The sequence below is a fragment of the Phragmites australis genome, chromosome 18 (genome assembly GCF_958298935.1).
Source record: "Phragmites australis chromosome 18, lpPhrAust1.1, whole genome shotgun sequence".
Classification (NCBI taxonomy): Eukaryota; Viridiplantae; Streptophyta; class Magnoliopsida; order Poales; family Poaceae; genus Phragmites; species Phragmites australis.
In genome coordinates, this window is record NC_084938.1 from 1,987,996 (window position 1) to 2,011,845 (window position 23,850).

A 23,850-nucleotide genomic window follows, 5' to 3' on the forward strand; every position below is an offset into this window, starting at 1 on the left:
TCCTGTAAGGAAGGAATAAAGCTCAGATGTAACAAAGGATCAAAGGAAAGCATAACACTTTGAACATCTTTGGACAGCTAGTTTCTACTCGCTTCGTAACTGCATCATGGTTGGAGAATAATTCCCTTTATTCACTGATTTGCAATAAAAATGGTCGCAAACCTGCAACTCACAACTCCCTCCATTTTAAGCCGGTGATCTTCCTTCAAAAACTTCTCCCAGCTGATAGAAGTCCCAGAGCACGCTACAATGGCTAAGATGGCAGCTGCTATTGTGGTCTGCATAGTGGTTTTAGCCCTTGATGTCACTGCTGGCATACTAGGGATTCAGGCTCAGGCTGCTCAAAACAAGGTAAACCTTCAGGACATTGATAATCTCTTTCCGGTTTTGTGAAGGGCTTTTCAAAACGAAATGTCTGCAAACTATATGTTTTGACTTCTTCATGCATGGTCGTTGGTTTTTGATCTTGTTGCAGACTAAAAAGGGTGCCTGCTATCATAATTTATGACTGACGCTTGTTGGTTTTTTTATCTTCCCGCAGACTAAAAAAGTGACAATTCTCTTCATTCAATGCGAGAAACCAGTCTACAAAGCATACCAGCTCGGCCTCGCAGCTGCGGTGCTCCTCGTAGTTGCCCATGCAATAGCCAACTTTCTTGGTGGCTGTGCCTGCATCTGCTCTCAGCTGGAGTTCATCCGGGCGTCCATTAACAGGAAACTGGCAGCTACTACCATAGTGCTCTCATGGTAACTTCGCTTTTCTATGACATTCTTTGACAGATCTAGAAGTTGGAGCATTCCTCTAGATGGAATATTTAGTGATACTCTATTTGATTAGGTAGAACCACGGTTAAGATGTGCAAACACCACACAAGAAACGACCTTGTTATCCCAGCACAACATCAGGAAAGGAAACCATACTGTGATTACGGAACAATGAACAAATGATAGAACTGACCTAGCTTTCTTGAGTATGAAATTTTGTGATGACTACTAAATTCAGTTGCCCTGCAACTTAACAGGATTGCCCTGATTGCCGGATTCTCGCTGCTGCTCGCTGGTGCCATGTCCAACTCCAAGTCCAAGACGTCATGCGGGTTCACGCACGGCCACACCTTGGCCCTTGGAGGAATCATGTGCTTCGTCCACGCCGGGATCACCGTCGCCTACTATGTCACCGCCACCGCGGCAGCGCACGAGGCTGCTTAGCCTAGCGATGACGAGGATCATCGGTGCGCGCAACGCCATGCTTTTGGCCTAGAGATCATCACTATTCTTTCCTTATTTTCGTTGCATCGTGTTTTTTTTTTTCTGTTCGTGATCCGGCTTTGGCAGAAGCATCCAGATCTGTCTTGTTAAAAAAAGGAAAAGATGTATGTGCCTGTGGTTTGGTTTGTTAGGTCGTTGCTTGTTGCAAGTGTGATAACGAGTGTATCCACTTGCGACAGTAATTTATATTGTATGTTCAAAGTTGTAAAAAGTAAATCATAGAACATATTAAACATTGTCTCCAGTTTTTCTCTTTTTACAAAAAACGATTCTTAATGGGTACCTCAGCACAACTTTACGCCGCATGACCATTTTGCACTGGATACCTGCCGTAAAATGAAGGTCTCGTTTTTACGCATAGCCCTGCAGTTCTTCGGTTTTCTGGACTCACCAGTCACTACCCAGCAACACCAACGTTTAGTTGATTCCTGGGTCCACCTGTCAGTTACTGAATTTCCTTCATTAAATAAATCATTAATCTCAAGGTAACATCATTGTTCTGTTACAGACAAGGCTACAAATTCCAGCGGCCCCCGGGTAATGGTAAAATAAATCCTGGTTCCGGAGAATTTAAATATACTAGCGAAGCATATGTGTATTATAACGAAAACATAAATATTAGATGTAGTAATATTAAACATAAACTCAATATATGAAAATGTGGATATGTTATGAGAACGTCATCGAACGAATATGTCGGGAGCGATACGTTTGATTTTAGATGGGATCCTAAAAAAAAGAAGATTATATAATTTTTTTATTTATTTTTATCAGTAAAATAATTCTTATATCCGTAACCAGTAACTAAGCAGGGAGGCTGAAGGACGAGGATGAATGATAAAATTAGATAAATTATTTAAATTTTAGGAATTTTTATTAGATAGAAAGAGAGTAGAGGGATATGTGACGTGAGAACCAACTCGTTCAGCAGTACTCCTATAACGCATCCATATCTCCATACTTTGAGTTTGTACTTAATGTTACCGTATCTAATATTTATGTTTCTATTACAACGTATGTGCACTTAGCTAGTTATATAGTAGAGAAGAGAAATATGAAAGAAAAAACCTGAATTCAAGTTGATGGAGAGTTATCTGGTTGGGAGACGGTCAAATTCAAATTGTACATTTAAATTAAACAAATCTAAACTGCCAGGTAAATTACAGTTGCACCTCTTCATCTCCGGATGAGGGCAACCCCAAAGATTGGTTACAATCGGTTTCTATTTATCAAGTAGTTACAATGCAGATCTATACAACACACTACAATTGACAGTAACTCCACACCAGTCACCCCTACTGCTCAAAACTGTCTCCCTATCCAATAGTTTCGTCCTTGACCGTAGTATTTTTCATATAAACAAAACAAAAGAATTGCACAAACCAAGAAAAGAAATCCAAGAACAACTATGGTGGAAAATTTGGTTAATTCCGTCAGACATCTGGTAGACCAGAGACACTGCCGACTGATTCCTCTGTCTGAACCTCGGACGCCTCCAAGTCGATAGATTCATCGTCTGTCCTTGCCTGTGGATGCCTCCCACTGCGATGCTTCCTGCTGCGGCTATGTTTCAACACACAGGCCAGCGCCTGGACGACGTCTCGCATCGCTGGGCGCTTCCGGGACACACGGCTCACGCATCTGTAAGCAACAGCAGCCATGTCATTGAGCTCTTCCACATCAAATGCGCCTTCTAATCGAGAGTCTGCGATTTCCTCCCATCCAGTTTTTCCATCAGCGTTGATTGTAGCCTGCCATAGATTGCATTGTAGCCAGCATTTACAAGTGTTAGTGTCCTCAGAAACCAAAACCTATGAAGACTAAGGGGAAAGGCTTACAAGCTCAACATATTCCATTAGACCCTGTTGCGGGTTTCTGCCAGCAATCAGTTCAAATAGCAAAACACCGTAGCTGTACACATCACTCTTCTTTGTGAATGATCGTGAGGAAACATACTCTGGATCAAGATATCCATAAGTTCCTCGTATGTTGGCTCCATTTCGAGTAACCATTTCCTCTCTTGATAATCCAAAGTCAGCAACCTAGCCAGCCAAGGTTATTTATGTCTGAGAGCAAAACTTTTAAACAAAATGCAACAGAAACAGTGGTGTGCACGAAAATCTGATGTGTGTGTGAACCTAGGTTCAAGAAACCTCTTTTCTTTTCTTTTAAAAAGAACCACTTGGGATATTAGCAAAAACTGGCGAGAAGCAGTTAAACATGAAACGTTAAATGATTGAATATCAGAGGAATGTTAAACATACCCTAGCATGCATGGACTGATCCAGCAAAATGTTGGGGGATTTGATGTCGCGGTGAACTACTGGAGGAACAGCCTGCACTAAACTTAAAACAGATCAGGGAATATCGTGGCATCATGTGTCATGCTTCCAATTATACATTACAAAAGCCTACCCCATCGTGTAAGTACTCCAAACCCCTAGCAACATCCAGAGCTATGTTTACTCTCAAATCCCACTTCAGTGGTGCGCTATTTTCACCTGAATCACAAAAAAGAATATTCAGAAAGTTAAAAACACTGTACATACTTCTACGTGTAAAATGTTGGCCCTAGTCCAAACTTTTATATAAGATGTATCGATAAGAATAGCCTTCAAGAATATGGTTTGCAGACTAAAGATCATTTACTAAAGTAGTGTCCATGGACTTAATTTATATGAGACCATATGGGTGTTTTATCTGAAAAAAGCAGCCGGAATGGCATTGGTTATGTTTATCGGTAACCAAGGACTAAGGTTCAAGAGGGAAAGCATCACACTAATCCTATTATCTTTTCCTCAGAAGATTAGTCCAATTGCCCCTTAGATTTTTTTTAAAAATCCCCTTTCTGAATTATGGTCCAAGTTTTAGTGATATCACAAAGGTTACCAGCAACCAAGCATAGATGTGTCACAATAATTATTATCATGAGAGCGAAACATGGTATCACATGAAGAGAAGACATGCCATATAAGTGTGATGCAAGGCTCCCATTAGGCATGTATGCATACAATAACATATGTTGCCCTTTATCCGCACAATAGCCAACCAAATTCACCAGATTCCTGTGGTGCAACCTCCCAAGAAGTAAGACCTGAAGTTAAGAATCGATCAAATACTAAGCATGCCAGAGTTTCTAGTGAGGTGTAGATCCAAATCTCACAAGCAGTACAGCAAGTGTACAAATGTTTAGCTTACCTCATTCTGAAACTCCTTTTCACCTTGCTTTGAATTGTTAGCAAGCACTTTAACAGCCAGTGTCTCACCAGAAGACATGCTAGCTTTGTAAACAGGGCCAAAGGCTCCCTGACCTAATAATGTTGTGAAATTGCTGGTAGCTTTCTGTAGTTCCCTAGAGATGAGACAAATTGTGGATTTCAGCAAGAGTATGTGCTATTCTAAATTGACCACAAGAATTCTGAGAGTGGTACGCAGTTACGTATAAGTAACTCTGTCTTGATCATACATCAACATGTGAAACAGCAACTGAAGATTGTAGCAGTAATGTTGAAATGATATAATACTATTCTCAATAAAACTAAGGGATGTTATTGATTCTTTTATCCTAGAAGTGGCAATTTTCCCCACGGGGAAGAGAATTGTGGGTGCCAGATTCAGGGAAGTGTCATGACAGGGCATCAACCCACTAAAAATTAATATATTATGCATTTATATTATATTTTCTATCTTTGGAATAAAACTTGTAATAATACATTACAATGTAAGTTTTGAAACCGTACTCTAGAAAACAAAAAAAAATTATACCAAAAAGTCAAAAACTAATGAATCAAGTCATATTATCATGTAAAAATTGTTTCTGAGGTTTTGACCTTATTGCGTTGGGTGGAAAACTGATACTTTTCACCAGGTTTCAACTTGCAACTTTAGTTCCTACCACCTGCAGTTTGATTCACCCAAACATCCACATGTGGTTGGATGCTTTGGTCAACACAGAAGCACATGTCCTCCATGCACGCAGTTCAACCAAATTGGATTTGACCTCGGTAAGATCCAAATGACTGTTCTACTTGACATATCACATCATTGCATTCCTATTTGAATAGTGACCTATGTTCCCATCCTTCACTCCTGTTTCTTTCCATCTATCTAACTAGGGATAAATCTCGCAAATTCTCATCTTCTACTAATTTCTCCATACCAAACATTCTGATGGAAACCTCTACTCTGACATGTCAAAGTAAGACATCCCTAAAGTTGTACTGATCAGATATGTATAGGAATTCAAGAAGGGTAACCAACTTTCATGAAGCAATTATCAAATGTTTCAGTTAATCAAACGACTACAAATGTTGCAGCAATGATAATACATAAGAATTCAGGGAAACCTACTTGTATGCATATTTGGGTATCCCAGAAGCTGAGATTGCACTCTTCCTACGAGGCCCTTCAGGCCACATAGATGTACCACGATCTTCAAACTCCCTTGGAGACTCCTGCCCTGTAGTCGAGTCCGAGAGCATGGCACCAGCATTGACACCATTGGTACGGATGGGGACCATTGATGCCCTCCTTGAGCTACTACTCCTTATCTGCGCCTGGGAACGCCGATACCTCATGCACAGCAGTATCCCAACAGCCAGCAGCACACCTATCACCACCCCAACGGTGATTCCGATGATCAGACCCTCAGAAACCCCTTTCATTCTCCCCATTGAGCCACAGATCCTAGCACTAGGGATGTTGCATCCACCTCATGGAAGTTCCAACGAGGAAGAAGGCCAACAGCTATATATCCTGCCAAGAAGTACAACGGAGAATAGTAAGTTAGAAGCCTTGAATTGTGAGAACATGTGGCTCCACATGCAATGGTTGTCTGGGTCAACATTATGAATGGAAGGAAATGAACCAAGAAAAGGGATGCAGAAGGTGATGATGCATTTGCAAGCTAAAACAATATTTGGTCAAAGTTTGCCATCTCAACTCATATCACATTGACAATGATAATCACGGTGATGGCACTTATCAGATACAAAATCACAGTGGAGAGGAACGAGTTGGATACTGTTGGTGAACAAACTTGCAAATTGAAACATCGCTTTCCTTATCGTCCGAAACGAAAGTGAAACAAAAAAAATTAGATGAACTACCTAGACATTAACACCACTGAAATGTCAACAGGCTTTAAGAGCACACCAAAATCCCCATCTTTTTTAAAGGCGACATACACAAATCAAAATTGCTTTCTTTTCAGTAGTTTTCGACTAATAATACCCCCTCCCAAAAAAAAAATTGAAACTTTTCTTCAGAGCTCCAAAAAACAAACTGCAAATTACATACCTGATCCCCTATGGTTTTCTTCATGAACACTAAAAACCACCAACACAAAATGCGAAGTGCCCCGTTTCACTGACGAATCTAGAACACTTCTGACCCAAAACACCATAAAAACTCAACAAATTGAGTAAAACAAATCCGGAGACACTAAAAACAATCGAAAGTTTAAGGAACAAATCCGAAACCCGAATATAGCAACACAGAAACCAGCAGAACAACTGTATAAACCCAAGAGAAGATTTTTTATCAACCAGCGGAACGAACAAAGAACCAGGCATTCCAATCCAAAGATCACAACCGAATCCAAGAAGCGTGCGAGGAAGGAATAGGATTACCCAAATGCGGCGGGAGATGGGACCACGGTTAGGCAAATCTGGGCTCGTTGCGATCAGCGCGAGACGCGGATCTCGATTCCGCGGCTCGTGATCAGGGACGCCGACGGATTGGAGAGAGGAAACGGTCGAGGGAGCCCTGGCTGTTCACGTGGGTTTCGAGAGAGGCGAGAGAAAGACGACGACGACGACTTTTGAGAGTGCAACTTCTTGTTGAGAATAAAGCAAACAAGAGGGAAAAGTAAGTGAGAAAAAGAGAGTTCAAAAAAAGAGAGAGAAGAAAGGAATTGAGGGTAGTCCTGTAAATGTACTTAAGCTCGAAATTATGCATAGGAGTCCTCTCTAGGGGACCTGTTTGTATCAAGGCAAATTTCAGAACAATAGGTGGAAAAATAGTTCCGAGGAAAATATTTTACAATTTAATTTCCTATATGTCATCAAATATTAGAGAAATTCTTAATTTGCCTAGAAAAAAATCATGGGCACCTATCTAATTTTTTCATTCCATGTGTATCACTGTCAATGAACGAAAAGATGATGGAAGTGGCATACAGGGAAAATGAAATGAAAGAAAAAATGATTTGGTAGCATATGAGGGATCATTTTTTTTTTTAGCAAATCCAGAATTTCTCTAACGTCTGTTGCCACAGAGGGAATTATCTCAATTTTTATGGGTCTCACACCTATAATTTTTACTGCTTCCAAATCCCCTAGTGCCAAATGCAGCATTAAACGAGCTACATCGACTAACATGTAGCTCTACTATATCTCAAGGGTATCCAGTGTGGCTTACGTATATGTTATTGATTGTTAGACTATGTTACTGTACTGAGTTTGGAGGAATCAACCGTCACCTTGAGTCCCATTCTGTTGGATGAATACTCTAAGGGTGTTTCAAATAGCGAAAAAAAAAGAGTGGCACTAATAAATCACTCTTGAACAAAGGACCTACCGCAAGTCGCTTATTCTAAATTGTACTGTATGTTTCAAATCCAAACAAATCACACATGATTCAATCGAAACAACACAAAATCTTAACTTATCGGGTTCAATACGTCATCGCACCTCCTCCTGTTTGTGCCGCCATTTGTTATATCACCCTAGCGTTCTCAAAACCTAGTTGTTGTCTTTCGACGAAGATGAAAAGAGCGAGCACGAATGTGAGACAAGACATAGTCACATAGGAAAGCCATATAGGTTAAAGCGGTCTAGAGAGCCGCTTGAACAAATCAAAACAAAGGATGAACAATCGAACTATTTCGGATGAGGATCCTAACAATTTCGATTGTCTTTGTGCTAAATAAATTCTATAAGACTCTGTCCAGAAAAACTTTCGTGAGATCTTATCCACGCCATCCATTTTATGATCAATAACTAAGTTGAAGAAAAAAAAATAAATAGATACATATTATTACAGAAAAAATAATCATTAGTTCTATAAAAAGCGGAAACTCTCTCTCAACCTCAAAGCTAGCGGCCTCGAGACGTGAGCTCAGCTCGTATTCCCAGGTCCGGTCCCCGCGTTCGTTCCGGCGGCTGTTGACTTTTTCTCCTGCCCGACACCAGCGAGCAGGTAGCACGAACCTGCGCGTGATCACTCGCTGACGGATGGGCCCGGATATTGAACACTAGCGTGTCACCGGAAAGGGTTCGGTTCAGGTTTCCTGTTGAGCTCCTTCCTCCTCAATCCACAGTAAAAAAATTGTACTAGTAAAAAAAATACTAGTACAATTAAGTATGACGAAAGCCGGAGAGAAGAAGTTTTTTACTAAAAGTGTAGAACTTATACGACACCTTTTACCGAAAGATTTTATGGGACTCTGATCTATAACATTATTTTCTGATTTAACGATTGATACATACAACTGAGAGAAAGAAAAAATACACATGATATACATAAGAAAAAGTCTTCCTATAAAACCACATCTCATATAATTTACATCCTTACTAAAGGCCAGAACAATACATTTTGGATCGGAGCGAGTAGGTATTGACGACTGAAATCAAATAGCTACGGAATTCATGCACGGACGCTACCGTTGGTTGTAGGTGTACGTATTGGGTCACTGAACATGCATTTCTAGTCTCTGACCAATCACAATCAGATCGATGCATGGCTAATCACTCGACGAAGATCGAGCAAATTAAGCGAGTCACATGGTCGTTGGATATGTACTCATATGCATGCATGTACGTTGTACGTACGTACGTACGTAGTGGACACGCCCAACGTGGACGCATGACCTGTGTCAGCTAATCTAAGCACGTACACGCGGCTTCTGTAGACTGCATGTTCGCATGCATATGGTTTTGTTGCTTCGTGTGTGTGTATACACACACAGTGCATGTGCGTATGGTTCCATTCACCAGATTTGTCCTACATATGCTAACATGGTATGCTTCAATTGTTTATCCGATGCCAATCAAACACAAGTAGTGCAACAACAATATGTAATGGAACCTGCAGGACCCATTGCATTTGGCTACTTTTTTGTGTGCGCCTAATAACTCAACAAATAAATTAAGTAAAATCTAAAAACTGCACGTGTATGTTTTAATCTTCTTAGGGCATACATACATATTTTGCTCTGAAAGTATATAAAATTGCTTGTGAGTTTGAACAAATTGCTTTTCTAAAATTTGATTACAGCAAAATTGTTCACAAATTGTTCTCATTTTTTATTGAAAATATGTAGCAGCTAGATCTGATATTTCCTTTGAATGGTTCTAATTTGTTTATAAAATTTGTTGAACACCTGATTTAAATTGTCTTAATCTATTTCTTAAATTTCTCACGGATCCATTCTAATTTGCTTACAATTTTTCACAAAATTGCTTACATAATTGCATTTAAGAGGTAGACAAACATATGTATTTTTTATCAAATGCTTCCTTTGTTTTTTGACACGTGTTGAAATGGGTGGTAGATAAGTTTTGCAAGTCTAGATGTACAAAAGACTAAAAATAGAATAAAATACTCATGTTTAGATATTTTTTACTAAAAATAGTTGTGCGTGTCATAAGTCTAATATGCAAGTGCAGTTTTTTTATGTGTAAGCCCCAATAATTGTGGACGGTAGTAGTGGCATACGGTGAAGTGAGCATAGCTTAGTTGGTTAGGACATTTGTGGTGGAACCTATCCATAAGGTTTCGAGTCACAGACTTAGCGCGGGTGCTTACTATAGCAAATATGCCCTTGGAGAGATTGTAGCGACCATATCTAGAGCATGCATATGAGTTTAGTGATTAATGATAATATAGTTAATGGGACTAACATGTTTGTCAAGTATTTGCTTTAGTAGATCTCATGGATACAATACATAAATAAGCTACCGAAGCCGGGACGAAGATTGATCAAATTGAAGAAGTCAAGGGCCGCGGCCGGCCCAAGCTGTGCCCAGACCATATAGAAAAACCAGAAGAGATCAAGGCATGACTCGATCCCTATGAAGTTCTCATATATGTGAGCGAAGATGCTCAATATGATGATGGAGTTAGGGTTGTGGTGGAGGTGGTAGATGTCGTAGAAGGAGATGACGGTGAGAAAAAAAACTCAGAGAAGGAGGGGAAGAGACCCGCCAGGAAGAACGAGCCAAAAATCACGATCTCCCCCTGACGGGGAGCAGGGACATCCCCCCAGGGCGATATCCTGAAGACAGGCAGCATAGAAGCAGGTGATTCTCATACATCTGCTTCAGCTTCGCGGTGGTGCACTTTGACTTGGGAAAGTCAGGCTCCTTTCCGGTGCGTGGCGCCATGGGAGCTCAACGGAGTTTTTCTTAGAAAAGACGTGGTGTGGTTGGAGGCGATGGGCTTTGCGCAGAAGCTTGGAGTGCAACGGGGTTTCCAGGGTTTCTGCCTTCTGATTTATAATATCGGCTCGGTCCCGCCGTCTCGGAAACCAACGGTCGTCAAAGTTTTCGCTCCCCCACAATCTCTCTCTCTCTCTCTCTCTCTCTCTCTCTCTCTCTCTCTCTCTCTCTCTCTCTAACGGTTAACCTCCCTCGGGATGCGGTTTTCCAAGCCAGACATGGTGGTGGGCCATGTCGCTGACCACTCCCTAGGCAAAGATCTTGTCCACCCAGGGCCCGAGTGGTACGACTAGGCCCGACCTCAACATGACGAAAAACAACTCAGCTTATCGCATCCACAAGGGAGCTTGGGGCTACTGTCAATGTAAAGAATATAGGGGTCCCTCACTGTGATGGCCTGTCACGGTCAGCTTTGGGTAGTACCCACTTCATTGGCAGACCCACCTTGATGCATGGGTATGCAGTTGCATACCCAATTTTTTTGGAAAAATCAATTATATATACAATATATATTAGATATACGTGTAGTACGTAGCTAATTGGGTTTAAAACTCACAACCTTAGTCTTCTATCGGATATCTATTCTCGGTCCATCCTCACTTCTGCATGCTCCCATCAGCCTACGGCTCACGCATCTAGTCACCCATCAGCTCAATTACCCTTCACGAGTTCGCTTCCTCACAATCTTGCATACCCAACCTAGAATTTCTGGGTCCGCCACTGACCCACTTTCGTTCTTTGACCCATGACCTCCGTGCAACCAGTCGACGCCAGCGCGACCACGATCAGAGTCTCCGCAGGGTTCCCCGCGACCAATCCTTACTAGTCGCGGGGTAGGTACTCGTCTAGGCCAGTCAAACCTCATTTAATACCGCTACTCACTCTGTTTTCCTTCTACAGGCAGTTCATTCCGGCTGAGGCGGTATGGCCGGCGCAGAGTTACCTTATCCTGTCCCGCAGACATTAATTGTTGCGGGACGAGCGCGCAGGCGTGACAGGGGGCGCAGTAGGTGCACGTGGGAAGCCTGTGACAGGACAAGGCAGGCTGGGCGCTTCAGACGCGACAAATGGGGATACGATCGATGGACGGAACGGCCGCCGCAGGCACCCAGGGTAGGCATATCGAATGTAGGCTTGTAATGATTGCTTATATCGTTTCTTAGGACAGGTACGAGTCTGCTGGTTGGGCCCACTTGTAAGACTTCTCCTCCCTGGAATATAAAGGAGGATATCTTCTGTGAAAAAGGATGAAGAAGAATACACAAGATATAAGATTATTACCTCACGAGAGGCCTGAACCTCGATAACTCAGGTGTTCTTGAGCAGCAAATACACACATTCTATAGGTACACCCAGAACGCCGATCTTGCACCCACTATTCAACATACCGAAATTATTATCAGGAATTTACCCTCGATAGATTTAAAAACACATACACATATATTATGATCGGCCATGAAGCGAGTATAGCTCAGTTGATTCTTATGGTGGAACATGTTTATCCAAATTCAAGTCTGTATATATATATCATGATCATCTGAGTCTCATATATATATATATATATATATATATATAAAAGACACACACGTCTGAACGTGTTGTTGATACCAAGATTGAAAGTTATATTTCCTTCCTTAAGAAAATATATAATGAACATCCGGACGGCCACATTATTTAATTCTTTCGGCCAGATGACTTGCAGCTTTCTTCGTGTCAGCATGTGACTGCTTTTCTCCATCCAATTTGACGGACTATAACGCAGCTATGTCGTCTCTCCCAAAAAGGCTGGCCAACCACAATTATCAAACATATATTATTCCTTGCCTTTGTTGGTGTTGCTCAACAGCTAGCTAATCCAGACACTTCGTTTTGCTTAGAGTTTCACGCATGATTCATGATAAGATCTAAGTCGGATGGTACATTTACGTGTAAGTGCCTGGACACGTGTTGGTGCTACAGCTTTGACCATAAACAAAGTAGTACTTATAGTAGTACTCACGAGAAGATCACTGGTATGACACTTGCACGTTGCACACTGCAGAGCGAGAGGATCGGAGAATGGAACCAAGAACGCCCAAAATCTAAAATTAAACAATATAAGAGATTATATTTATTAAAATAGATAATATATCATCGTATTTATAATTTTAGTATCTATATTTGACACCTTATTTATCGAAAACTGACTTTCAGTACATCGTACGTCAAAAAAATACGGATCCAACTATATTCGGCACACGAGATGTCGAATATGGCATATTCAGCACCTTATATGCCGAAAATCAGGTGTATTTGACACATGAGGTGCCGAATATGTGCTACAGTGCCGTATTCGGCACCTCATGTGCCGAATATGATCTGTACCAGTTGTGGGCACTTTGATGCTATCATTTTATACCGGGAATCTCATGTGCCGTTATATGCTATATTCGGCACATAAGGTGTCAAATATTTGGTACCTCATATGTTGAATACACCTGATTTTTGATATATGAGGTGCTAAATATAGGCTATAATGTCATATTCAATACCTAATTTTCAGCATAAGAGGTACCGAATATGGGCTACAATATCATATTCGGCACCTCATGTGCCGAATATGGCCGACCTCGTGTTTTTTCGGCGTACGGTGTACCGAAAATTAGTTTTCGGTAAATAAGGTGACGAATAGAGATGCTAAATTATAATTACGACGATATATTATCTATTTCGGTAAATATAGTCGTATATATTGTTTAATTTTAGATTTTAGCCCCAACAGAATAGAAAGTACTGATCCTGTCCTTTATGAAAATATTATATATGGTAGTTTTGTATATGAAATCAGTTAATTGTTTCATCAGATGTGTGATACTGTGATAATGCTATTTTGGCTTTTCACTCCCTTAGCCATCATAATTCATAAACTTAGAACACAAAGTTGCTACGAGGCCCAAAGTAACTGAAGTCCATCAGCCTATGGCCTGGCCCATTACTCTGCAGTGATGGACTGATGGGCCTAGCTGGTGAATGTGACTTAGTAGCATCCAAGGAATTATCTGCCTGACACATTTTTGTTGTTCGAAGTAATCGGTATAGACTCAAAAATCATATATTACATTATATCATTTGAGATTCAAGTCCCATTCAAGAAGATATCTTGAAAAGAACGTTCATCTAGTCTCAAACAAATCAGGTTCTGCAGTATGGAGGTTATGGATTTAAAATCAAACCTTCCATATCCTAATTCATACTAGAAATCCCCATGCTCCCTACTGTTTTTTTTCTTTCCCTATAATTTTTTTAGGACATTTCTAATTTTTTTTAGCACATCCAAATCAGGAAAGAAAATTCCCGCACATCCAAAAATGACAAAAACAACTCTACGGTCTCTTGGCTGCCTGCCTCGTTTAACCAGCTGGCTTCCTCATGAACAAACCTCGGTTTCTCTCTTTCCCTCGAGCACTATCTAATTTTTGAGCGTGCGGACGTTAGCTGTCTCGCCTGCACGCTAGCTGACGCTGAGCCCCCTTCCCGCTTGTGAAGAACAATGTGTTCCGCTCCCTCAAAATCTCTTGCTCCACTCGTCCTCCAAATCTACGGATATCGTTATTTTAACAGTGCGATCATATTTTCACGGTTTTTATTGAAGGCTTAGAACAAAGACGAAACGAGGGATTGAATCCCTGTCAGGCTCGACTCCACCGTAAAGCATTGGCCCCATGCTCCATACGTGACCGCGTGGAAGCCCCAAAATTTATCCGTCCAAAGATCGAACCTAGAGCTCCCGAGTGCTACTTCAGGCTTCAGCCAGCTAACCTTGTTCGCACCCGTGATCTCCTACAAAAACCCAAAACCAATCTCTCTCTCTCTCACATGTGCTCTACTCCTCCCAAAATCTCTACCTCTCCTTCCGTGCTCCACTCTCTCCCCCAAATCTCACTCTCCCCACATCTAAGCCTTAGCTCAGCTGGCAGTGACGGAGGGAGCAAGGAGCTCCCCTCCCGAGACACCCGTGTTCAAACCACGGGGGTCGTGCAGGATGCACGTCCTGTCAAAAGCTCCAAAGAAGCCTCCGGAAAGAGGGCCTGGTGATAAAAAAAAATCCCACTCTCCCATGGTGTGATCTCCCAAATCTCTCTTGTGCCTGTGCTCTGCTCATTCCTCTTCTCCATTGCTCTCTCTCTCTCTCTCCACAGCGATGGGGCTTTAGCCATCTTTTGTGAGCCCTTCATCTCCGTTCGAGGTGGAGCTCCACCATACCGAAACTACACAACGAAGGCGAACGGGCCAGCCAGCGTCGTCCCCATTCTCGCGATCTCTGAGGTGGTACGTGGGCAGCCGGCGTGCCCAGGCCCCAGACATGGTGACCACGTCTGTTCCCTCGCCAGCGTCAAGTTCGTCACGGCCGAGGAGAGAGAAATTCCTTCCTGAATTGCACATATTTGCTTCCAAAAATGTTTTAACTTGCCCCCAAATTTTCTACCGCAGAGTTGTTTTTTGTCATTTTTGGACTGTATAGTGATTGCGACTGTTACGTACATAGCAATTCGATCATCAGTACCGCAAAACGCGATGAACGAATCCAATTAACTTAAAATAGATACTTTGATGCTTTATTACTTATCACCAGTGCTATATATATATATATATATATATATATATATATATATATATATATAGGACACCTATTCTATACTCCTAGGAGTATGTACTCCCACATGCAATATACCACCTAAACAAACACTTTATACTCTTTTATCATTTTTAGTATACTCTAATACTAATTCTAAGATACTCCAATATGAGTTGTATGAAAAAAATTCAATGTTAGCCTTTCATTTTTGCTATATACTCTTTTTTATACATAAAAGAAGTATATACACAAATTATGATAAAAAATCATGGAATTTCATAAAAAAATTCGTGGGATTTGCATTATAGTATCTTATAATTACTAATGAAGTATATTTAAAGTGATAAAGAAGTATAACACATGTGTAAAAGTGGTATATGAGAGGTGAGAGTACATACACCCAGGAGTACATACTAGTTTTCCTATATATATATATATATATATATTTTATATCTATTATATGGTTAAATGCATTGTAGCTCACTGTTGCGCAACCTCTAATTACGATCTTAAAAATAGTATAGTTATGATTCACAAGATATGTCAGTTACTATAAATATATATGGTCATAACTTAGCACTTCTCTAGTCGTAATTATGCACTTTTTGTTATGTAATCGTAACTTGTTCATCTTTGCGCATAGCTCCAGTTACGATCCCAAAAGCAGTATACTTTTGTCATGTGATAATAACTCAACTATCCGTACCGTCGTAACTGGAAGTAGTGCAAAGATGACTGCAATAATTAAAGGGTGGTGTGACTTAGTTTGTTGGGCCTAGGTACATAATAGACTCGCCACACACACACATTTACACCATGAGAAGATTTACAAGGCCATGCATGGTGATGCATGCCACATATATGTGTATATACATCCAATCCATATATATATATATATATATATATATATATATAGAGAGAGAGAGAGAGAGAGAGAGAGAGAGAGATAGAGAGAGAGAGAGAGAGAGAGAGAGAGAGATCACATACTACTCATGCATAAATAATACTATATATAGACATGGATGTATATGCACACGCTATCTCTCACGAAGAAGAGATGAGTTTATTTCCTGGATGCGTATAAATCCTTGGTTCTGCAATACGTAGATAATAATAATAATTTGTATATACGTTTCTGATAATTGTTCCCTTTGGTCCTGCTTGTCGTCATCATCGCCTCATCGGTCGGTCGAGGCCATGATCAGAACAAGTACGCCGTCGGCACGAACGCTGGCATGGATGACGCGCTCTCGAGGTGCCTGCACGCATGCATGCATATAAGTTGGATGAGAGCTAGAGAGAAAGAGAGAGACGCATATACGTTGCTACATATACCGGTATTCATCACTGTGCGCGCGGGGCAGCACCCTGGCGACGTCCCAGGATGCCGACTTGCCGGCCCTCGCCGGCACGACCCTTCTCCCGCCGCCGGCCTTGGCCGCGTCGGTGCTGTACTCCTCGTAGATGTTCCCAAGCGACGGTCGCCACTGGGGCACCCCCAGGGACCTGGCCCTCCTCCTTCGCCTCCTCGCCGCCGCGCCGTCGCCGGCGTGCAACGTCTCCGCTGGTGGCGCGTCGTCGATTGGTCCAGCACGGCAGCCGCAGGGCACGAACGACAGGAGCCTCATCAGCTTCCTGCGCACGCTCCCCTCTATCTTGCCCGGCCCCCGGGTCTCCCCTTCTCTCTCTTAACCCCTCTCTCTCTCTCTCTCTCTCTCTCTCTCTCTCTCTCTAACCCTCTCTCTTGATCTGTTTCTCTCTCTAGGGTGTTGAAACGCCACTTGCTACGACCACGAGTGGCCAGAGCTCAGCGACCAACCAATGAACCGAGCGGCCGGCTGTATGTGAGAGTGTATCACGTGTTTTATAGGGTTCAAGCTGGGTGGTGATTGACTGAATGTCCTCGAATGCAGTGGGGCCATCCGGGGTATTTTGGGAATAAAATATGTTGGAGTGGCGAGGAAGACGATGGATGCATGCAGGGCAGAGAGGTCTCAAATTATCCTATTTTAGATGTATCCGGAAGTTCTAAAGTCTCCTTTAATTTTTAAGTACGGAAGATAAATAAGAGAAACAGAAAAAAGAAAAGAAAACACTCTTATTTGATGGCTCTGAATTTGCCACTATAAAACAGGTAAACTTGATTTTCAAGGAAACATATGTTTACTTGCGGGAATCTCTAGGTGCCTCACCAGCTTTTTCAATGATGTGATACAACAGTGTCACGCGTGGACTGTGGGCCCACAAGATGCGTGCTTGGTGGGATCATGCGCTATATGTCAGTGAAGGCATTGACTAGGATGTATTCCGTCTATGTACGTACGTAACATATACGTGTGTCGTAACATGCAAAAAAATACTTACTCCCTGTGTTGTTCTCAAGACTTAATTAAGCAGTAGATGCAGATATGAGATATGTAGCATGAAAATAGTATGTGTACTTTCGAAATATTGTATTTTAGCTAACCTGTAATGTGATAATCTATAAAAGCAGCCATCGAAAAGGCCATAAAGAGTTGGAAGAGGTTGGTTGATCATGTGCAAGAAGCTCATGATCAGGAGATCCATTGTTTTTAGTCATATCAACAACTTGCACGAATGGCGCATAAATATCAGACCACTAGGGAGAGTTTTGGGGTTTATTTATTTATTTTTTTATCGGGAAATATATTTTCATTACTCAATCCGAACAGCAGACTTGTTGTTCACCATAACTTTTACAAAGTCTGAAGCGGTGGAAGACTCAAACACAGAAGCCTCCACATCTAATCGAGCAGCATGACTAGCTATCACATGTGCTACACTATTACATGATCTAAGAGACTAAACAAATAAAACATCAGATAGTGATATATTAATAAAGTATTTAGCTTTCCGCACTAAAGCGTCAGAGTCAGCTAGATCAAATTCTTCTCTATTCATGACTTTGACCAGTTTCGCATTCTCCGTTACGTGACAACACAGTCGTAATTGTCACCTAACGAGACGAGGTGAGTCCCCCGTGACGCTGGGCACCTCTCGCCATCTCACTGACCATATCAGAAACTGCACGACCCCTGGGGCGCCGGTTGCCCCGGCAGCCAAGGCACCGGATTCCGACTCGTTTCGCGCTGGCCCACAACACGGCACGGCTGACGTGTTGCCAACGGCGGCGAGGGATACCACGTGGCACAGGTGATAAACGCTGACAAGGATGTGCAACTGCAATCTACATCGGGAACACTCCGAAACAACAACCTCATTCATCAGCAACCAATTATATGTACACCAGCGGAGACGCCGGTATCGACAGGGATGCACAGCGCTCAGAATTACAGGTCTACCAATGGTAAGAAATACGGCACAGCACCAGCCATATCAGGCAACACAAATGCTAAGAGTTCAAATAACAATAAGGCGAATCAAATGCAAGACAAGAACAGCTAGTAACGCAGGGTTCCTGCACTGCTGATAACGAATGAATTGTACTGTGTAGATTAGCTTCGTCGTCGCCATCGACAACCGGATTTATCAGGGAGAAGTCTGATGCACCATAGCTTCTCACCTGACGTGCTCTTATCCTGAGCCACGAGTCATTATCCAGTACAAGAGCAGCACATGCCACCAGCTGATGAGCGCTATGACAATTCAAATAAAAATGACATTGTAGCATAACAACACGCCCCGGCAAGCAGGGCAGGAGACATTATTAGCTAAGGTTTCAACCTCTTCGTGTCCTCTTTCGCTCTGACAGTAATACTTGTTTGGTCCGTATTCGGTTTGGCAACTGCTGCTTCATGTGGAGCCCATGGCACTCCAACATGACAAGAATATCGGAACGGGAAGGGCATTCACACCTGGGACAGCACAATATAGCTATAGATTAAATGTAGAATCAACGGCATGTTGATCCGCGGTAAGCCCCAAGGCCGGGTAGGGGGGCCCATGATTGTCTCTCCGTCTACTGTGCACCCCAGGAACCTGACGGAGGGCCCCATGAATGTTGCGGCTGCGAATTCATCTCTGGTTGCTGTGGCGGTGGTCTGGGTCTAGCATACTCCGCAAAAATAACCCATCCATCAAGAAACTGCAAAGAAATGGAGCTTTGTCAGGAAAAAAATAATAATAATACTTGCACGTCATGATGCATTGCAGCAGACTACACAAGAAAACAAAAGACTAGGGCTACTGCCCACCAAAAGCTTGCATAGAGATGAAGAGAAATGCTAGTAAGACAAGGTAATATGCAAGAGCCTAGTATGCCAATCCTTTGGGCGACAAGGTACCATCAGAATAATAACCCACAGAGTAACTGAAGAAGGCAGTATCAGTATGATAAGTCTGAGATCTGTTTTTTTTATTTATACAATTAGGAAATCTTTGTAACTTATTCACATATTGTTGTGAACTCATAATGATGTGTGCTAAAGCCGTAAAATATCAAACATCAGTTGTGTGTGTGGAGAAAACTAGAAAAGGTATTCAGTCGCCATAAATGGAAAATCTAGTCAGTCACTTAGTCCACAAATATTACTTCACTTTTTAATAGCAATCCCAGAACAGTTTCATCTATGTGCTGGCCAGGTACTGTGCTGAGTAAGAAACGGTAGTTGCTAACTTTCTTATAGGAATACTTAATGTCATATGCTCGTTTGGAATGAAAATGGCACTGAAGTCAGTCTCACAGAAGACAAAATTCCATTAAATTATGGTTAGAAATAGTCTACAGTCCCCACATGACTAAAAAAATTTACAAGTAAGCTTTATGTTCATCTTGTATGGTGCAAAGGGCTGTTCCGGCCAATCCTAGATCTGATTCACCATGCCCTAAAATAGTACGGTCAAGGGTCAAACCTAATACTATGGTGATGAGAACGAGGCCAAACCAATGGGCCTTGTGGGCTCAAACATTTTTGATAGCTTGTGGAGTGAGGCCGCACTGTTAAAGAATGGAATACTCTACCTTACACTCTACTCCATCAAAGATTCAGAGTTTCTTTCTTTTGCAGTTGTTTCTAAATAAAGTTCCGGTTCCTACAGGCATTTGGTTTCACATTGTTCAACAGATCTCGCTGTCTCGGTCTTTTCAATAAGATAGACTAGTAGATACATATTTTGCACTCACAACAAGTGCTAAATGGCAATTATATACAGCCAAATCAAGTGAATTTTGAATACTTCATAACGGTTACATGTATTACAATAAAAAATACTATTTTTTCCACAAAACAAGGATGGACTTTATCTGCTGAAGAATGCACAAGTTGCATCAATCAAATCCAGAACTGAAAAGTCAAAAAGTGAAGGGATCAAGGGAAGTTGTGAAATATGCAAGAGATGCATTTTAAAGGACGCGAAGGCATCTGACATCCAAAACAAAACAAGAAACTAGAGATCGATGATAGATTGAAACTTCCCACCAGACAATAGAAACTTTGGAGAGAATGGCTCAGAGAACCTTTCGCCGAAACACATCATGCTACTACCATCCCACTCCCAGAGGACAAGGGACTCATCATATCTGGGAGATAGGGAGGCAGCCGTAAGACCGGCCTTTCAATCTCCTCACTGCCATATCAAAACATAGAAATAAAGCAGACACAAAGAAAACAAACAAAGAGGGAGATGCCAACCAATCGCCGCCAGCCAGGGTATACAACTCAATAGGGGACATCTTCTCACTGCCATGGTTCATGAGCTCCTCGCTGGATGCAGCAGGCAGCAGAGGACATGCTGCAGGGAAATAAGCAAAGGCGTGACAGCATGATGCAACAAATCAAAGCCTAGGACAATGAAGGTGTTGGCCTGGTGTGGCAGTGACCAGCAGCAAAGGGCATGTGACCAGGACTCCAGGAGCAGTGGCAAAAGGACTGTCAAAGGAGGAGGCCACGGACGCGTCAACCTAAAGGGAGGTTATGGGTGAGATCAACTCATACACCACATGGGCCAGCTAGGTTCAGATCTTAGTTCACCCTACTGTTTTGTAGGCTCCAGAGCCAAAATTTTGGGCCAGTGGCCACCAACCCAGCTTGTTTGCACAGCTACAGTTATTAATGTTGTACAATGCAAATATGGACTTCCAAGTTTCATGCCAGAAAAACTTACGACATGCTGTAGCAGGCAGGAGATCACAGAAAAATATCACAATTCCATTCTTATTCAGAAATAGCGACAAGTTGAGAACTGCACCTAGGTGATCTCAACACTATGCATTGCGAAGTAAATGGATACATCCTAATGCACCTATTCCCAAACATATACTACCAGCTGTGATGGACTATAGAGAAAGAGAAGAAACCACAGATTAGAAAGTATATATTGGAAAGAGAGAATGAAAATAGACTAGCTAATGATGAGCAATGCTGCACTATGTCTAGAAATTCGCAGCACCAAGCACATTGACATTCTTCAATGAAAAAGGATGGCACCATACCCACAGAACAAACAAAACAGTAAAATAAAATTAGATGCTAAGCAACAATACCTTTCCATCCATTCCTTCGATTCCTTTAGCTGCATCTTCAACCGTAGCATATCTTACAAAGCCAAACCCCTTTGAGAAACCAGTGACTCGGTCTGTCACAACTCGGGCTGCAATTGGAATAGAGCTGAGAAGTTTGAAACTCATAACATGAAAAGACTATTCAGCGAAGGAGAAAATAACATACCATGCAAAACTTCCCCAAACTTTGCAAAAGCGTTTCTAAGTCCCTCTGTTGAGGTTCGCTTGCTTAATCCTATATAAATCATTGACGTTAAGATCAGTATCAAAAGGAAACATCAAACATACCAGAAAGGGGCAAAGACATGAGCTTCTAACAGCTGTAATAGAAGAAAGTGAAAGCACTACTGCCAGCTTTGATCAAGACATTTTGATGAGATTTCTATCACGACTTTTAAGAATCTCAGGAGTCAAATTGAAGGCATACTGTGTTCAAGTGGTGTTTACAAGGATATTTTCGAGTTTCACTGGTTTGCAATTATAAAGTTCCATATGTCCATGTAGGATCAAGCAAGAACCAAGACGGCTGACAGTTCAACCCCAGGTGTAGACCACTAAAAAAAATGGGGCTCACTGGGAAAATGGGCAGGGGTTTCAATTTCCTATTGGGCTCCCTCATTATCAGCATGATCCGCTTCTCTAGTTGCTTGCAGTCAAGGTCACTGGTCAAGTTTCTGCTGATTAGTCAATCATCACCTTCACCACCGATGATGGGATATGAAATGAAAACCAAACCAATCACCAGCAGCGTAAGAAACCAAAAGGTGGAATAAAGGAAACCTACAAGATAACTCTCCAGCACCCCAGATGCAAACTTTACACTGCGCTTTCATTAATCATCAGAATACAGCATAAAAATTTCGCCAACTTCCTAGATGCAAGCTTATAGTTAATCCATCTCTAAAGGTCAACACCGTGCCAAACCTAATCGACACGCAGAATCAAGACCGTGGTACCGCCTCCCAGCATCCAAGACTCAATCTTTGAGCTAAATCTCTAGATGAAAGCGCCACCACCGGGATTACCGGGTAAAAGGGCCGAGAAATGGGAGGAGGAACCGCACCGGAGACGAAGAGGTTCGGGGAGGGGTCGGCCTTGGGGGGTGGGGTGGGCGGCTTCGGCGGCGCGAAGGCCGAGACGGAGAACATGCGCCGGAACCCGGGCCTCGCCGCAGCCGCCGCCATCGCCGCCGCCGCAGGATTTTTGGTGCCGAGAGACTAGAGGGTGAACTAGGGATTCACCTTCGCTGCTAAACTTGGGGTTTAAGAACTTTCTAGGGCTTGGGATAAAATGACCATTTTGCCCCTCCGTGGCGGCGGTAGGGTTTTCTGTATGAACTGACCAGAATACCCTAGTCTCTTTTTCTTTCCTTTTGACAAATATTGGGGCTGTCTCATTAGTAACTGGATGGTGAGATCTTCACTAGGGACGTTCTCATGAGAAATCTAAAATGTTCAACTCCTCTATTGTTATGGTATATTTGTCAGAATTTTAGCACTAAAAAACTTTAGAGCCAGGGTTTGTGAACAAATTGATGGTATTTAATTTTTAGGTATTATGTTTTTATTTTATACTGAAAACATATATTTGAATCACTTTAGTTTATCTTATAAATTCCAACTTATATATAGATCTCGAACCTAGAACTCTGACACAGAGTAACTTACTTACTGGAGCTCACTGTGAAAGATTACCGATTAAAATAGGGTTGTTCTTTTTCTTTGTCACCACTATTTCCCAAAAAAGTTATCATTTCCCTTATTTTCATTTTGCTTTTAGCACTAAGGTCTCACTAAATTGCGGTCCCACTATGACATGGCAAAAAGCGAGATGAACCTGGCAAATACAAAAGTTCGCAGACGAAATGCACAATTTAGCTCCATACAGTAACCATTTTGAACGAGTGCGTGAATTACAACTGAACGGTTGACCTCTTTAGTTCTTTTATGATTAGGCCATCCAATTACAAACCGAGACCTTGGAAAAATTCAGATGAGCAATTGATGATTTATCACCATATGACCATGCCTCATATCTGAGCTATC

At 42.0% G+C, this 23,850-nt stretch overlaps 4 protein-coding genes and 1 non-coding gene across 5 annotated transcripts; 1 reads left to right on the forward strand and 4 right to left on the reverse strand.

The window, feature by feature from the left end:
• Positions 1 to 212: 212 nt before the first annotated feature.
• Positions 213 to 1,556, forward strand: LOC133898734 (protein VASCULATURE COMPLEXITY AND CONNECTIVITY-like). Its single transcript, XM_062339420.1, has 3 exons — positions 213 to 351; positions 542 to 747; positions 1,023 to 1,556. Exons 1-3 carry the CDS (start codon positions 250 to 252, stop codon positions 1,207 to 1,209), a joined length of 495 nt encoding a protein of 164 aa, XP_062195404.1. The 5' UTR covers positions 213 to 249; the 3' UTR covers positions 1,210 to 1,556.
• Positions 1,557 to 2,381: 825 nt separating this feature from the next.
• LOC133898733 (calcium/calmodulin-regulated receptor-like kinase 1) lies at positions 2,382 to 7,114 on the reverse strand. The gene is made up of 8 exons (XM_062339419.1): positions 6,900 to 7,114; positions 5,620 to 6,024; positions 4,468 to 4,621; positions 4,237 to 4,363; positions 3,685 to 3,770; positions 3,534 to 3,605; positions 3,108 to 3,311; positions 2,382 to 3,020 (listed from the first exon to the last, which is right to left on the reverse strand). Exons 2-8 carry the CDS (start codon positions 5,940 to 5,942, stop codon positions 2,703 to 2,705), a joined length of 1,284 nt encoding a protein of 427 aa, XP_062195403.1. The 5' UTR covers positions 5,943 to 6,024; positions 6,900 to 7,114; the 3' UTR covers positions 2,382 to 2,702.
• Positions 7,115 to 16,045: 8,931 nt separating this feature from the next.
• On the reverse strand, positions 16,046 to 17,150 carry LOC133898351 (uncharacterized). Its single transcript, XM_062339020.1, has 2 exons — positions 16,660 to 17,150; positions 16,046 to 16,583 (listed from the first exon to the last, which is right to left on the reverse strand). The coding sequence occupies exons 1-2, from the start codon at positions 16,950 to 16,952 to the stop codon at positions 16,526 to 16,528; spliced, it is 351 nt and encodes a 116-aa protein (XP_062195004.1). The 5' UTR covers positions 16,953 to 17,150; the 3' UTR covers positions 16,046 to 16,525.
• Positions 17,151 to 18,747: 1,597 nt separating this feature from the next.
• LOC133899499 (organelle RRM domain-containing protein 2, mitochondrial-like) lies at positions 18,748 to 23,064 on the reverse strand. Its single transcript, XM_062340487.1, has 4 exons — positions 22,869 to 23,064; positions 21,972 to 22,040; positions 21,788 to 21,894; positions 18,748 to 19,390 (listed from the first exon to the last, which is right to left on the reverse strand). Exons 1-4 carry the CDS (start codon positions 22,987 to 22,989, stop codon positions 19,265 to 19,267), a joined length of 423 nt encoding a protein of 140 aa, XP_062196471.1. The 5' UTR covers positions 22,990 to 23,064; the 3' UTR covers positions 18,748 to 19,264.
• LOC133899844 (small nucleolar RNA snoR113) lies at positions 20,748 to 20,877 on the reverse strand. Its single transcript, XR_009906451.1, has one exon. It is a non-coding gene; the product is annotated as a small nucleolar RNA snoR113 (small nucleolar RNA).
• Positions 23,065 to 23,850: the final 786 nt, after the last annotated feature.

Coding starts and splice junctions, on each gene's coding strand:
- LOC133898734 (XM_062339420.1), top strand. CDS start 250: ATGGCTAAGATGGCAGCTGCTATTGTGGTCTGCATAGTGGTTTTAGCC. Junction 352..541: donor CTCAGGCTGCTCAAAACAAG/GTAAACCTTCAG, acceptor ATCTTCCCGCAG/ACTAAAAAAGTGACAATTCT. Junction 748..1,022: donor ACTACCATAGTGCTCTCATG/GTAACTTCGCTT, acceptor GCAACTTAACAG/GATTGCCCTGATTGCCGGAT.
- LOC133898733 (XM_062339419.1), bottom strand. CDS start 5,942: ATGGGGAGAATGAAAGGGGTTTCTGAGGGTCTGATCATCGGAATCACC. Junction 4,364..4,467: donor AAAAGGAGTTTCAGAATGAG/GTAAGCTAAACA, acceptor TCTTAACTTCAG/GTCTTACTTCTTGGGAGGTT. Junction 3,771..4,236: donor CCTTGCATCACACTTATATG/GCATGTCTTCTC, acceptor TTTGTGATTCAG/GTGAAAATAGCGCACCACTG.
- LOC133898351 (XM_062339020.1), bottom strand. CDS start 16,952: ATGAGGCTCCTGTCGTTCGTGCCCTGCGGCTGCCGTGCTGGACCAATC. Junction 16,584..16,659: donor GCGCACAGTGATGAATACCG/GTATATGTAGCA, acceptor GCATGCGTGCAG/GCACCTCGAGAGCGCGTCAT.
- LOC133899499 (XM_062340487.1), bottom strand. CDS start 22,989: ATGGCGGCGGCTGCGGCGAGGCCCGGGTTCCGGCGCATGTTCTCCGTC. Junction 22,041..22,868: donor CCCGAACCTCTTCGTCTCCG/GTGCGGTTCCTC, acceptor TGATTTATATAG/GATTAAGCAAGCGAACCTCA. Junction 19,391..21,787: donor TCGAAGGAATGGATGGAAAG/GTATTGTTGCTT, acceptor ATTTCTTTGCAG/TTTCTTGATGGATGGGTTAT.